The sequence below is a fragment of the Hyperolius riggenbachi genome, chromosome 8 (assembly GCF_040937935.1).
Source record: "Hyperolius riggenbachi isolate aHypRig1 chromosome 8, aHypRig1.pri, whole genome shotgun sequence".
In the NCBI taxonomy this organism is placed as follows: Eukaryota; Metazoa; Chordata; class Amphibia; order Anura; family Hyperoliidae; genus Hyperolius; species Hyperolius riggenbachi.
The window spans coordinates 289,905,305-289,922,393 of NC_090653.1; the positions used below are offsets into that span (position 1 = coordinate 289,905,305).

Here is a 17,089-nt window from a genome sequence, read left to right on the forward strand (position 1 = left end):
TACAGGGCCTCTTTACTGCATTCTGCTATATGTCACCACAGGGCCTCTTTACTGCATTCTGCTATATGTCACTACAGGGCCTCTTTACTGCATTCTGCTATATGTCCCTACAGGGCCTCTTTACTGCATTCTGCTATAGGTCACTACAGGACCGCTTTACTGCATTCTGCTATATGTCACTACAGGGCCTCTTTACTGCATTCTGCTATATGTCACTTTTTAACTTTATTAATGGTTTTACAAAATATAGCTATAACCAGAAGTATCCTAGAAATATTTCCACCCCAGCTCATATGAAAGGACAATAAGGCGACAGGCAGGCGGACTTTGGAATTTTGGAGAAAAAAAAAATGTTAAGAGTCTGCTTGCAGTGAATTCAGTACTTTTAGCGAACCTGGTAGACTACCGTAGTAACAGGTACACTTAACATGGGGGGCACCTGGGAAATGTCAACACATTAGTGATCGTTTGCTGGCCATTACCCAGAGAGGAGAGTCTGCCGAATATCCAAGTGTCCAAATCCTGCTGTGTGTCCCCCCCCCACCCCCCCACCCCCCCAGCGGAGGTAAAGAGATTAAGCTATATTAAGGGACTGGGAGACACCAGCTGATCACCACCTGTTCTGCACCGTCCAGGCTTTGGCATCTTCTGCCCGTTCCCCGGCGTTCTGCCAGGCCTGACGCCCTCCTCTCCCGATTACGTCTTTATCCTGTGTATCCCGCCTTGTCATGTTGGATGGTCGGAGAGCTCCTGTATCGCAGAGAGCAGAGGGGACTCTCGCTGGCTGCTCTGTAGCCTGTTAGGAAAATCATTGTCTCATCACCAATTAGCTGCTGGCCAACTGATCTTCTGCAAGCTGCGATTGGCTGAATTCTGTCTCTTGGGAGGGGCTAAGTAGCAGCACAGCGGATCAGTGACATTCACAAAAATCCGAATTTGATGCCGATTTCACGTCAATTGGAATGGGACCGATCCAACGTACTTCATGTCGATTTGGATTGGCCCAGTACCAGTCTGCATACAATCTGCATCAACGTTTTCTGTCATCAATAGGGGACGAGTGTTTTTTTTTTTTTTATATATATACAGTGGGTTGCAAAAGTATTCGGCCCCCTTGAAGTTTTCCACATTTTGTCACATTACTGCCACAAACATGCATCAATTTTATTGGAATTCCACATGAAAGACCAATACAAAGTGGTGTACATATGAGAAGTGGAACGAAAATCATACATTATTCCAAATATTTTTTACAAATGAATAACTGCAAAGTGGGGTGTGCGTAATTTTTCAGCCCCCTTTGATCTGAGTGCAGTCTGTTGCCTATAGACATTGCCTGATGAGTGCTAATGACTAAATAGAGTGCACCTGTGTGTAATCTAATGTCAGTACAAATACAGCTGCTCTGTGAGGGCCTCAGAAGTTGTCTAAGAGAATATTGGGAGCAACAACACCGTGAAGTCCAAAGAACACACAAGACAGGACTAGGTCCAAGACAGGTCAGGGATCAAGTTATTGAGAAATTTAAAGCAAGCTTAGGCTACAAAAAGATTTCCAGAGCCTTGAACATCCCACGGAGCACTGTTCAAGCGATCATTCAGAGATGGAAGGAGTATGGCACAACTGTAAACCTACCAAGACAAGGCCGTTCACCTAAATTTACAGGCCGAACAAGGAGAGCGCTGATCAGAAATGCAGTCAAGAGGCCCATGGTGACTCTGGATGAGCTGCAGAGATCTACAGCTCAGGTGGGAGACTCTGTCCATAGGACAACTATTAGTCATGCACTGCACAAAGTTGGCCTTTATGGAAGAGTGGCAAGAAGAAAGGCATTGTTAATAGAAAGCATAAGAAGTCCCGTTTGCAGTTTGCCACAAGCCATGTGGGGGACACAGCAACCATGTGGAAGAAGGTGCTCTGGTCAGATGAGACCAAGATGGAACTTTTTGGCCAAAATGTAAAACGCTATGTGTGGCAGAAAACTAACACTGCACATCACTCTGAACACATCATCCCCACTGTCATATATGGTGGTGGCAGCATCATGCTCGGGGTGCATCTCTTCAGCAGGGACAGGGAAGCTGGTCAGAGTTGATGGGAAGATGGATGGAGCCAAATACAGGGCAATCTTGGAAGCAAACCTTTCGGAGACTGCAAAAGACTTGAGACTGGGGCGGAGGTTTACCTTCCAGCAGTACAATGACCCTAAACATAAAGCCAGGGCAACAATGGAATGGTTTAAAACAAAACATATCTATGTGTTAGAATGGCACATTCAAAGTCCAGATCTAAATCCAATCGAGAATCTGTGGCAAGATCTGAAAACTGCTGTTCACAAACGCTGTCCATCTAATCTGGCTGAGCTGGAGCGGTTTTGCAAAGAAGAATGGGCAAGGATTTCAGTCTCTAGATGTGCAAAGCTGGTAGAGACATACCCTAAAAGACTGGCAGCTGTAATTGCAGCAAAAGGTGGTTCTACAAAGTATTGACTCAGGGGGCTGAATAATTACGCACACCCCACTTTGCTGTTATTTATTTGTAAAAAACGTTTGGAATCATGTATGATTTGCATTCCACTTCTCACATGTACACCACTTTGTATTGGTCTTTCACGTGGAATTCCAATAAAATTGATACATGTTTGTGGCAGTAATGTGACAAAATGTGGAAAACTTCAAGGGGGCCGAATACTTTTGCAACCCACTGTATATATAGTAAGGATTCTGCGTAGATTTGGAATTTGCTGATATCCGGATCCAGAATCCGCCGGCACTAACCAGTAGCGAAGTCCCGGGTACTTCTTGGCTTGCAGAGCTGCTTATGGAGGAGGGTTTATAGTCTGTCCTCTTCTATCGATCTCTTAATAAACTCCTTTATCTCCTTCTTGACTTATAACCTCCCCCCAACATTAAAGGGGAACACCAGCCTAAACAAACATACTGTCATTAAGTTACATTAGTTATGTTAATTAAAATAGATAGGTAATATAATCTCTTACCCACCCTGTTTTAAAACAACCGACACATGGTTGTGATTTCATGAGGGCAGCCATCTTTTTGGTTGAAAGGAGGTGACAGGGAGCATGAGACACAGTTCCAACTGTCCTGTGTCCTGATCACCCCTCCCAGCTGCTAGGCAATGAGAACAACAACATCAGAAATCCCATCATGCTTTGCACAGCATCAGGGGAAAAATGCCCGGGCAGATGTCTTTGATGGGGCGGAGCTTGGCTTCTGTGCAGTTAAAAATGAGGCTTGGGTAAGAAAAACAAAGTTCTTCTTATGCTGTGAAACCGTTAAAGAAACACCAAGCCTTTTCAGTGCTGCTGAGTAGATTTTTAGACTGGAGGTTTACATTAACCCTTTCATATGCCTAATCGCAACCTCGAAGATAAATCTACCCCACGCCTTAAGGCTCGGTCCCCACTTGAGCAGATGCCAAATTGACACGGCAAGCACATCCGCCTAGTGCTGTCCGCTCCGCGCCGGCCCACCCCAAGTTATCGCCGCTCACCGGTCCCGCCACCGATTGCTCCTTCTCTGTACTCAGCCGGAGACTGGCAGAAGCATGGGGCTCTCCATAGGCTGCATTAGACCAATTCTCCCTTGCAACAGAACATTTTTATTGGTCCACCAAGAGCCAATGAGACTTCTCACTGTTGAGGATTCCCATTGTCTTTTGCGGCCCAATGGGGATCCCCATACTTCTTCTCTGTATACAGGGAGCGAGCGGCTCGATCAGCGGCGGGTTGCGTTTCCCGCGGCAGATACGTTACCCCCCATAGGCTGTATAGGGAACGCATCCGCCTGCCTGGGATTATGGGGGACTGCACAGAAGTGCGGCCTGCTTACCGCCACGGGTCCCTCGGATCTATAGCAGAGTGACCAGTGTGAGCGACTCTCATTTTATGTCAGTTAAGTGATCAGCGCAGAACCGACAGAAAACATTCGTTCTCCGCTCAAGTGGGAACGCCGCCTGAAGGCTTATACACGCCATGCATTTCACGCCAGATTGATTGATCGATTGATAATTTCCCAGCATGTCCCATCCGCTTTGGATCGAGAAAGAGACCGATTTTTGTGCAATACTGTCCTTAAAAAATCAAATATTTTTTTATTTGTAATCAGGCTGAACCTCGGCCTCTATTATGTTTAGCCATAGCCCCTGAACAAGCATGCAGCATATCAGGTGCTCGAACTGAAGTGTGACTGGATTAGCTGCAGGCTTGTTTGTGGTGTGATTTAAACACTACTGCAGCCAAAGAGATCAGCAAGGCTGCCAGGCAACTGGTGTTGTTAAACAGGAAATAAATATGGCAGCCTCCATGTCCCTCTCACTTCAGGTTCCCTTTAAGGGACATTTGTAGCGAGGCGAGCGAGACGCTTAGGATGACCAAGCTGCCTTTTTCTCATAGATGGACTTAAGTGATTAAACTGGACAAGCCAATAAGCCCATCAGCGGCTGTCACCCTCGCCATATGTCCCTCGAGAGCATTAGTGGTGCGGGCAGCTGAGCCGGGGCAGAGGGGCTGCGGGGACGGAGGCGGGTGGAAGTTGGGAGGCAGCAGGGGCGGTGGAGGCTGGGGGGCTGCAGAGAGGTTGGGGGGCTGCAGAGAAGGGACCTCCGCTCTCCCCCTCTCCAGAAACTCGCCGTCTCCCCGTGTCGCGGACGGTATCGATGCTTTGAGTCACCTTGCGACTGCGAACGCTTGGCTGGCTCTGCCGCTTGGCTAAGGTGGGCTGACAGGGACCCCCGGAGGGAATCGCACCATGCGAGGGAATGTTAACTCGCGAATGGTTCACATGCAAGGAATCCCAGTCTAACGCTGAATCCGTCCGGCCCCCGTAACCCCCCCCCTTACGCTGAATCCGCACAGACCCCGTACCCCCCCTTACGCTGAATCCGTCCGGCCCCCGTAACCCCCCCTTACGCTGAATCCGTCCGGCCCCCGTAACCCCCCCTTACGCTGAATCCGCCCGGCCCCCGTACCCCCCCCCCTTACGCTGAATCCGTCCGGCCCCCATACCCCCCCCCCCCTTACGCTGAATCCGCCCGGACCCCGTACCCCCCCTTACGCTGAATACGTCCGGCCCTTGTACCCTTCCCTTACGCTGAATACGTCTGGCCCCTGTACCCCCCCCCCCCTTACGCTGAATCCGTCCGGCCCCCGTACCCCCCCCCCTTACGCTGAATCTGTCCGGCCCCCATACGCCCCCTTACGCTGAATACGTCCGGCCCTTGTACCCCCCCTTAAGCTGAATCCGTCCGGATCCTGTACCCCTCCTTACGCTGAATCCGTCCGCCCCCGTACCCCCCCTTACGCTGAATACGTCCGGCCCCTGTACCTCCCCCCCCCCTTACGCTGAATCCGCCCGGCCCCCGTACCCCCCTTGCGCTGAATCCGCCCGGCCCCCTTACCCCCCCCCCCCTTATGCTGAATCCGTCCGGCCCCCGTACCCCCCTTACGCTGAATCCGTCCGGCCCCCGTACCCCCCCCTTACGCTGAATCCGTCCGGCCCCCGTACCCCCCCTTACACTGAATCCGTCCGGCCCCCATATCCCCCCCCTTACGCTGAATCCGTCCGGCCCCCATACCCCCCCTTACGCTGAATCCGCCCGGTCCCAGTACCCCCCAGGAGGAGAGGGAGGCTTTGGTGAAGCTCAGCTGTGTCTCTTCCATTCACATCGAAGCCTCGACTCTGAACCACGAGATTCCCTGCTGCATCCTGGAAACTGGAGAATATCGCTTTACATAAGATGACCAGCCGCGGCGGCGTGTGATCACCAGGTGACCCCACAATTACACTGACGAGAGGATGTACTGCAGCGCCACCTCTGGACACCTGCTGGTAACGCAGCCTGTCTGCTGGAAAATACTGCTGTGAATAGTTGGAATGTTATCTAGCTTTTTTTTTTTTTTTTTTTTTTTTCCATTTAAAGAGGAACCATAACCCAGGACTGAACTTCATTCCAATCAGTAGCCGATACAACAGGGGGGTGTGATGTCATGACCATGGTATGGCTGTTTCCTGTCTGTGAGTTTAGTTGCATTCTGGGAAATAACAGCTGTTTCTATCTGGTTTACTATTAGTACAGGCACAGAGTAACCGCCTATATTCTGGACCCCAGTTACCTGCTGCCTCCAGTATGTACAGTATAAGCTGTTACTGTGTGCCTGTACTGATAGTAATGTAGCTGCAGTGTGTGCTGATCTCTGCTGCCTCCAGTATGTACAGTATAAGCTGTTACTGTGTGCCTGTACTGATAGTAAACTAGCTGCAGTGTGCTGCTGATCTCTGCTGCCTCCAGTATGTACAGTATAAGCTGTTACTGTGTGCCTGTACTGATAGTAAACTAGCTGCAGCGTGTGCTGATCTCTGCTGCCTCCAGTATGTACAGTATAAGCTGTTACTGTGTGCCTGTACTGATAGTAAACTAGCTGCAGCGTGTGCTGATCTCTGCTGCCTCCAGTATGTACAGTATAAGCTGTTACTGTGTGCCTGTACTGATAGTAACCTAGCTGCAGCGTGTGCTGATCTCTGCTGCCCCCTGTATGTACAGTATAAGCTGTTACTGTGTGCCTGTACTGATAGTAAACTAGCTGCAGCGTGTGCTGATCTCTGCTGCCTCCAGTATGTACAGTATAAGCTGTTACTGTGTGCCTGTACTGATAGCAGAGATCAGCACACAGTGCAGCTAGTTTATGTCTCCAGTATGTACAGTATAAGATTCTGTGCCTGTACTGATGGTAAACTAGCTGCAGCATGTGCTGATCCCTGCTGCCTCCAGTATGTACAGTATAAGCTGTTACTCTGTGCCTGTACTGATAGTAAGCTAGCTGCAGTGTGTGCTGATCTCTGCTGCCTCCAGTATGCACAGTATAAGCTGTTACTCTGTGCCTGTACTGATGGTAAACTAGCTGCAGCATGTGCTGATCTCTGCTACCCCCAGTATGTACAGTACAAGCTGTTACTCTGTGCCTGTACTGATAGTAAACTAGCTGCAGCATGTGCTGATCTCTGCTACCCCCAGTATGTACAGGATAAGCTGTTACTCTGTGCCTGTACTGATGGTAAACTAGCTGCAGCATGTGCTGATCTCTGCTACCTCCAGTGTGTACAGTATAAGCTGTTACTCTGTGCCTGTACTGATAGTAAACTAGCTGCAGTGTGCTGATCTCTGCTACCTCCAGTATGTACAGTATAAGCTGTTACACTGTGTCTGTACTGATAGTAAACTAGCTGCAGCATGTGCTGATCTCTGCTACCCCCAGAATGTACAATATAAGCTGTTACACTGTGCCTGTACTGATAGTAAACTAGCTGCAGCATGTGCTGATCTCTGCTACCCCCAGTATGTACAGTATAAGCTGTTACTCTGTGCCTGTACTGATAGTAAACTAGCTGCTGTGTGTGCTGATCTCTGCTTCCTCCAGTGTGTACAGTATAAGCTGTTACTCTGTGCCTGTACTGATAGTAAACTATCTGCAGTGTGTGCTGATCTTTGCTGCCTCCAGTATGTACAGTATAAGCTGTTACTCTGTGCCTGTACTGATAGTAAACTAGCTGCAATGTGTGCTGATCTCTGCTGCCTCCAGTATGTACAGTATAAGCTGTTACTCTGTGCCTGTACTGATGGTAAACTAGCTGCAGTGTGTGCTGATCTCTGCTGCCTCCAGTATGTACAGTATAAGCTGTTACTCTGTGTCTGTACTGATGGTAAACTAGCTGCAGTGTGTGCTGATCTCTGCTGCCTCCAGTATGTACAGTATAAGCTGTTACTCTGTGCCTGTACTGATAGTAATCTAGCTGCAGTGTGCGCTGATCCCTGCAACCCCCAGTATGTACAGTATAAGCTGTTACTCTGTGCCTGTACTGATAGTAAACTAGCTGCAGTGTGTGCTGATCCCTGCTACACCCAGTATGTACAGTGTTAGCTGTTACTCTGTGCCTGTACTGATAGTAAACTAGCTGCAGTGTGTGCTGATCTCTGCTACCCCCAGTATGTACAGTATAAGCTGTTACTTCGTGCCTGTACTGATAGTAAACTAGCTGCAGTGTGTGCTGATCCCTGCTACCTCCAGTATGTACAGTATAAGCTGTTACTCTGTGCCTGTACTGATAGTAAACTAGCTGCAGTGTGTGCTGATCCCTGCTACACCCAGTATGTACAGTGTTAGCTGTTACTCTGTGCCTGTACTGATAGTAAACTAGCTGCAGTGTGTGCTGATCTCTGCTACCCCCAGTATGTACAGTATAAGCTGTTACTTTGTGCCTGTACTGATAGTAAACTAGCTGCAGTGTGTGCTGATCCCTGCTACCTCCAGTATGTACAGTATAAGCTGTTACTCTGTGCCTGTACTGATAGTAAACTAGCTGCAGCGTGTGCTGATCTCTGCTGCCTCCAGGATGTATAGTATAAGCTGTTACTCTGTGCCTGTACTGATAGTAAACTAGCTGCAGTGTGTACTGATCTCTGCTACCTCCAGTATGTAGAGTATAAGTAGTTACTCTGCCTGTACTGATAGTAGAGATCAACACACACTGCAGCTAGTTTACTATCAGTACAGGCACAGAGTAACAGCTTATACTGTACATACTGGAGGTAGCAGAGATCAGCACACACTGCACCTGGTTTACTACCAGTACAGGCACAGTGAGTGCTGATCTCTGCTGCCTTCAATATGTACAGTATAAGCTGTTACTCTGTGCCTGTACTGATAGTAAACTAGCTGCAGAGAAACAGCTTATACTGTACATACTGGAGGCAGCAGGGATCAGCACACACTGCAGCTAGTATATCATCAGTACAAGCACAGAATCTTATACTGTACAGACTAGAGACAGTAAACCTGCTGCAGTGTGTACCTGTACTGATAGTAGAGATCAGCACAGAGTAACAGCTTATACTGTACATACTGGAGGCAGCAGAGATCAGCACACACTGCGGCTAGGTTACTATCAGTACAGGCACAGAGTAACAGCTTATACTGTACATACCGGAGGTAGCAGGAAACTGGGGGTACGTAATGTAAGGACACAAGAAGTAGTGATGGGGAACGCTGGAGCAGTATCTGGACTATGGAGCTGAGTCACAGCACGTTGGCGTCCTTTTCCCCGGAAAGCGCGGCGAGGTGTCGGCGATGTACGAATCCCTCGTGTGACGGGTTTTCGCCTCTCGTACAGACGAGGCTTTTGTGCGCTGTGAGAAGGGCGTTGGCGCTCACTACGGTGCCGTCATTTCGTGGCCCAGACACACCGGGGTTTGTGTTTCTGGCAGTATAAACACGAGCGGGCGCAGTGACATCACCGCTTCCTGCAGACACCTGAAATGCGTTCTTTATAAGCCGGCGAGTTCGCTCAGAGCAGCGTCCGGGGTGAGGCCATCTGTTATGGGAAACGCATCTGGCTGCTGGGAGAGTTACATGTGCCCATTGACAGTACAGTTTTTTGAGGGAACGATCACATTTTCTATAAGATATTTCAGATTGAAAGAAAAGATTGTGTCTAGTCCATCCTCACCACTAAAGAATCCAACTTGCGATCGTATCTCCATCAGTTATGATCAGATCTATGGAAACATCTGCCAAACGGAATTTATCATTTCTTTAGGGAAACGATTAATAATGCAATTGATGAGATGTTCAGGATGGATTGGGCCTGTCCACTTTTCCCTTTTCATGCAATGCGATCTCCATTATCTGATCTAAAATGATTGTTCTCTAACAGATGAGCTCTGATTACTACAGCCTTCAGGAATCCGGACTTGCTTTGGTAGGGGGGAAAAGAGACAAACCGTGTGGCTTCTGATGGGACTGGCCTCTGGGGGGTGGGGAGGGGACCTTTGCAGTTGGGCGTGGCTTGCGTATCCCTCTGCCTTAGGGCCGGTTCACATTACAAACGCGGATGGCCACGCATGCGGAACGCAACGCGTACGAACGCACGCCCTTACTCCCTTTTTCTTGCATGCTGTGGTTTTAAAAAGCAGTTTATTGGTGGGCAGCACGGTGGCGTAGTGGTTAGTGCTCCCGCTTTACCGTGCCAGGTCCCTGGTTCAAATTCCAGCCGGGGCACTACCTGCACACAGTTGTAAGTTCTCTCTGTGTCTGCGTGAGTTTCCTCCAGGCAATCCAGTTTCCTCCTACATCCCACAAACCTACAGATAAGTTATTTGGCTTCTGTTCAAAATTAGCCCTAGACTATGATACATACATACATACATACATACATACATACATACATACATACATACATACATACATACATACATACCTTAACTACATACATACATACATACCTTAACTACATACATACATACATACCTTAACTACATACATACATACATACATACATACATACATACATACATACATACATACATACATACATACATACATACATACATACATACATACCTTAACTACATACATACATACATACCTTAACTACATACATACATACATACCTTAACTACATACATACATACATACATACATACACTACATACATACATACACTACATACATACATACATACACTACATACATACATACACTACATACATACATACACTACATACATACATACATACATACATACATACATACACTACATACATACATACATACATACACAATACATACATACATACATACATACATACATACATACATACATACATACACAATAAATAAATACATACATACATACATACACAATACATACATACATACACAATACATACATACATACATACATACATACACAATACATACATACATACATACACAATACATACATACATACATACATACACAATACATACATACATACATACATACATACATACATACATACATACACAATACATACATACATACATACACAATACATACATACATACATACACAATACATACATACATACACAATACATGCATACATACATACACAATACATGCATACATACATACACAATACATGCATACATACATACACAATACATGCATGCATGCATGCATGCATACATACATACATACATACATACATACATACATACATACATACATACATACATACATACACCATACATACATACATACATACACCATACATACATACATACATACATAGAAATGACTGTGGTAGGATTAGAGTGTGAGCTCCTCTGAGGACAGTCAGTGACATGACTATGTACTCTGTAATGTGCTGCAGGAAATGTCAGTGCTATATAAATACATAATAAAAATATGATGGGACATTAGACTATGACTGTGGTAGGATTAGATTGTGAGCTCCTCTGAGGACAGTCAGTGACATGACTATGTACTCTGTAATGTGCTGCAGGAGATGTCAGTGCTATATAAATACATAATAATAATATGGTAGGACACATTACACTGTCCTCAGAGGAGCTCACACTAATCCTACCATAGTCAGTGTAATGTCCTACCATATTATTATTATGTATTTATGTAGCACTGACATCTTCTGCAGCACATTACAGAGTACATAGTCATGTCACTGACTGTCCTCAGAGGAGCTCACAATCTAATCCCTACCATAGTCATAGTCTAATGTCCTACCATATTATTATTATGTATTTATATAGCACTGACATCTTCTGCAGCACATTACAGAGTACATAGTCATGTCACTGACTGTCCTCAGAGGAGCTCACAATCTAATCCCTACCATAGTCATAGTCTAATGTCCTACCATATTATTATTATGTATTTATATAGCACTGATATCTTCTGCAGCACATTACAAAGTACATAGTCATGTCACTGACTGTCCTCAGAGGAGCTTACACTCTAATCCTACCATAGTCATAGTGTAATGTCCTACCATATTATTATTATGTATTTATATAGCACTGACATCTTCTGCAGCACATTACAGAGTACATAGTCATGTCACTGTCCTCAGAGGAGCTCACACTCTAATCCTACCATAGTCACAGTCTAATGTCCTACCATATTATTATTATGTATTTATATAGCACTGACATCTTCTGCAGCACATTACAGAGTACATAGTCATGTCACTGACTGTCCTCAGAGGAGCTCACACTCTAATCCTACCATAGTCATAGTCTAATGTCCTACCATATTATTATTATTATGTATTTATATAGCACTGACATCTTCTGCAGCACATTACAGAGTACATAGTCATGTCACTGACTGTCCTCAGAGGAGCTCACAATCTAATCCTACCATAGTCATAATGTAATGTCCTACCATAGTATTATGTATGTATATAGCACTGACATCTTCTGCAGCACATTACAGAGTACATAGTCATGTCACTGACTGTCCTCAGAGGAGCTCACACTCTAATCCTACCATAGTCACAGTCTAATGTCCTACCATATTATTATTATGTATTTATATAGCACTGACATCTTCTGCAACACATTACAGAGTACATAGTCATGTCACTGACTGTCCTCAGAGGAGCTCACACTCTAATCCTACCATAGTCATAGTCTAATGTCCTACCATATTATTATTATGTATTATATAGCACTGACATCTTCTGCAGCACATTACAGAGTACATTGTCATGTCACTGACTGTCCTCAGAGGAGCTCACAATCTAATCCTACCATAGTCATAGTCTAATGTCCTACCATATTATTATTATGTATTTATATAGCACTGACATCTTCTGCAGCACATTACAGAGTACATAGTCATGTCACTGACTGTCCTCAGAGGAGCTCACACTCTAATCCTACCATAGTCATAGTGTAATGTCCTACCATATTAATATTATTATGTATTTATATAGCACTGACATCTTCTGCAGCACATTACAGAGTACATAGTCATGTCACTGACTGTCCTCAGAGGAGCTCACACGAATCCTACCATAGTCAGTCAGTGACATGACTATGGCTCTGTACAAATTAACAAGCTGACACATCATTGCATTCCAGCGGTTCTGGAGGTGTGTTTAGCTTCTAAGGGTACAATAGTTAATTTGCATATATTCAGCAGTGTTGCTCTGGGAGACATCTCAAGCTCACTCCAACCTGAATTATCGCAAATTCGTTCTGTTTTAGGAAAGCAAACTTTTGTTTTTCTATATAAATACATAATAATAATATGGTAGGACATTATGCTATGACTATGGTAGGATTAGATTGTGAGCTCCTCTGAGGAGTCAGTGACATGACTATGTACTCTGTACAGTGCTGCAGAAGATGTCAGTGCTATTTAAATACATAATAATAATATGGTAGGACATTAGGCTATGACTATGGTAGGATTAGAGTGTGAGCTCCTCTGAGGACAGTCAGTGACATGACTATGTACTCTGTACAGTGCTGCAGAAGATGTCAGTGCTATTTAACCATCTTAGCAGTATGGACGAGCTCAGCTCGTCCATCACCGCCGATGGCTGCCGCTCAGGCCCTGCTGGGCCGATTTTGTTCAAATAAAGAGCAGCACACGCAGCCGGCACTTTGCCAGCCGCGTGTGCTGCCCGATCGCCGCCGCTCTGCGGCGATTCGCCGCGAGCAGCGGCGAAAGAGGGTCCCCCCAGCCGCCTGAGCCCAGCGTAGCCGGAACAAAAAGTTCCGGCCAGCGCTAAGGGCTGGATCGGAGGCGGCTGACGTCAGGACGTCGGCTGACGTCCATGACGTCACTCCGCTCGTCGCTATGGCGACGATCTAAACAAAACAAGGAAGGCCGCTCATTGCGGCCTTCCTTGTTTATTCTGGGCGCCGGAGGCGATCGGAAGAACGCCTCCGGAGCGCCCTCTAGTGGGCTTTCATGCAGCCAACTTTCAGTTGGCTGCATGAAATAGTTTTTTTTAAATTTAAAAAAAACCCTCCCGCAGCCGCCCTGGCGATCTTAATAGAACGCCAGGGTGGTTAAATACATAATAATAATATGGTAGGACAGTAGACTATGACTATGGCAGGATTAGAGTGTGAGCTCCTCTGAGGACAGTCAGTGACATGACTATGTACTCTGTACAGTGCTGCAGGAGATGTCAGTGCTATATAAATACATAATAATAATATGGTAGGACATTAGACTATGACTATGGTAGGATTAGAGTGTGAGCTCCTCTGAGGACAGTCAGTGACATGACTATGTACTCTGTAATGTGCTGCAGGAGATGTCAGTGCTATATAAATACATAATAATAATATGGTAGGACATTAGACTATGACTATGGTAGGATTAGATTGTGAGCTCCTCTGAGGACAGTCAGTGACATGACTATGTACTCTGTACAGTGCTGCAGGAGATGTCAGTGCTATATAAATACATAATAATAATATGGTAGGACATTAGACTATGACTATGGTAGGATTAGAGTGTGAGCTCCTCTGAGGACAGTCAGTGACATGACTATGTACTCTGTAATGTGCTGCAGAAGATGTCACTGCTATATAAATACATAATAATAATATGGTAGGACATTACACTATGACTATGGTAGGATTAGATTGTGAGCCCCTCTGAGGACAGCCAGTGACATGACTATGTACTCTGTAATGTGCTGCAGAAGATGGCAGTGCTATATAAATACATAATAATAATATGGTAGGACATTAGACTATGACTATGGTAGGATTAGAGTGTGAGCCCCTCTGAGGACAGTCAGTGACATGACTATGTACTCTGTAATGTGCTGCAGAAGATGTCACTGCTATATAAATACATAATAATAATATGGTAGGACATTACACTATGACTATGGCAGGATTAGAGTGTGAGCTCCTCTGAGGGCAGTCAGTGACATGACTATGTACTCTGTAATGTGCTGCAGAAGATGTCAGTGCTATATAAATACATAATAATAATATGGTAGGACATTACACTATGACTATGGTAGGATTAGATTGTGAGCCCCTCTGAGGAAAGTCAGTGACATGACTATGTACTCTGTAATGTGCTGCAGAAGATGTCAGTGCTATATAAATACAGAATAATATGGTAGGACATTAGACTATGACTATGGTAGGATTAGAGTGTGAGCTCCTCTGAGGACAGTCGGTGACATGACTATGTACTCTGTAATGTGCTGCAGAAGATGTCAGTGCTATATAAATACATAATAATAATATGGTAGGACATTACACTATGACTATGGTAGGATTAGAGTGTGAGCTCCTCTGAGGACAGTCAGTGACATGACTATGTACTCTGTAATGTGCTGCAGGAGATGTCAGTGCTATATAAATACATAATAATAATATGGTAGGACATTAGACTATGACTATGGTAGGATTAGAGTGTGAGCTCCTCTGAGGACAGTCAGTGACATGACTATGTGCTCTGTAATGTGCTGCAGAAGATGTCAGTGCTATATAAATACATAATGATAATATGGTAGGACATTAGACTATGACTATGGTAGGATTAGATTGTGAGCTCCTCTGAGGACAGTCAGTGACATGACTATGTACTCTGTAATGTGCTGCAGAAGATGTCAGTGCTATATAAATACATAATAATAATATGGTAGGACATTAGACTATGACTATGGTAGGATTAGAGTGTGAGCTCCTCTGAGGACAGTCAGTGACATGACTATATACTCTGTAATGTGCTGCAGGAGATGTCAGTACTATATAAATACATAATAATAATATGGTAGGACATTACACTATGACTATGGTGGGATCAGAGTGTGAGCTCCTCTGAGGACAGTCAGTGACATGACTATGTACTCTGTAATGTGCTGCAGGAGATGGCAGTGCTATATAAATACATAATAATAATATGGTAGGACATTAGACTATGACTATGGTAGGATTAGAGTGTGAGCTCCTCTGAGGACAGTGAGTGACATGACTATGTACTCTGTAATGTGCTGCAGGAGATGTCAGTGCTATATAAATACATAATAATAATATGGTAGGACATTACACTATGGCTATGGTAGGATTAGAGTGTGAGCTCCTCTGGGGACAGTCAGTGACATGACTATGTACTCTGTAATGTGCTGCAGGAGATGTCAGTGCTATATAAATACATAATAATAATATGGCAGGACATTAGACTATGACTATGGTAGGATTAGATTGTGAGCTCCTCTGAGGACAGTCAGTGACATGACTATGTACTCTGTAATGTGCTGCAGAAGATGTCAGTGCTATATAAATACATAATAATAATATGGTAGGATATTAGACTATGACTATGGTAGAATTAGATTGTGAGCTCCCCTGAGGACAGTCAGTGACATGACTATGTACTCTGTAATGTGCTGCAGGAGATGTCAGTGCTATATAAATACATAATAATAATATGGTAGGACATTAGACTATGACTATGGTAGGATTAGAGTGTGAGCTCCTCTGAGGACAGTCAGTGACATGACTATATACTCTGTAATGTGCTGCAGGAGATGTCAGTACTATATAAATACATAATAATAATATGGTAGGACATTACACTATGACTATGGTGGGATCAGAGTGTGAGCTCCTCTGAGGACAGTCAGTGACATGACTATGTACTCTGTAATGTGCTGCAGGAGATGGCAGTGCTATATAAATACATAATAATAATATGGTAGGACATTAGACTATGACTATGGTAGGATTAGAGTGTGAGCTCCTCTGAGGACAGTGAGTGACATGACTATGTACTCTGTAATGTGCTGCAGGAGATGTCAGTGCTATATAAATACATAATAATAATATGGTAGGACATTACACTATGGCTATGGTAGGATTAGAGTGTGAGCTCCTCTGGGGACAGTCAGTGACATGACTATGTACTCTGTAATGTGCTGCAGGAGATGTCAGTGCTATATAAATACATAATAATAATATGGCAGGACATTAGACTATGACTATGGTAGGATTAGATTGTGAGCTCCTCTGAGGACAGTCAGTGACATGACTATGTACTCTGTAATGTGCTGCAGAAGATGTCAGTGCTATATAAATACATAATAATAATATGGTAGGATATTAGACTATGACTATGGTAGAATTAGATTGTGAGCTCCCCTGAGGACAGTCAGTGACATGACTATGTACTCTGTAATGTGCTGCAGGAGATGTCAGTGCTATATAAATACATAATAATAATATGGTAGGACATTAGACTATGA

At 44.7% G+C, this 17,089-nt stretch overlaps 1 protein-coding gene across 6 annotated transcripts in view; it reads left to right on the forward strand.

Moving 5' to 3' along the window:
• RXRA (retinoid X receptor alpha) overlaps positions 1–17,089 on the forward strand; it is a 312,302-nt gene that overhangs the window by 217,308 nt on the left and 77,905 nt on the right. Inside the window, exon 1 of one of the 6 annotated variants that reach the window (XM_068249143.1) lies at positions 5,773–5,849. The exons of the other annotated variants lie outside the window; for them this stretch is intronic. Within the exon in view, the coding sequence (XP_068105244.1) occupies positions 5,817–5,849 (33 nt within the window). The 5' untranslated portion in view covers positions 5,773–5,816. Of the gene's footprint in view, positions 1–5,772; positions 5,850–17,089 lie in introns of those variants that run through there. 6 annotated transcript variants of the gene reach the window in all.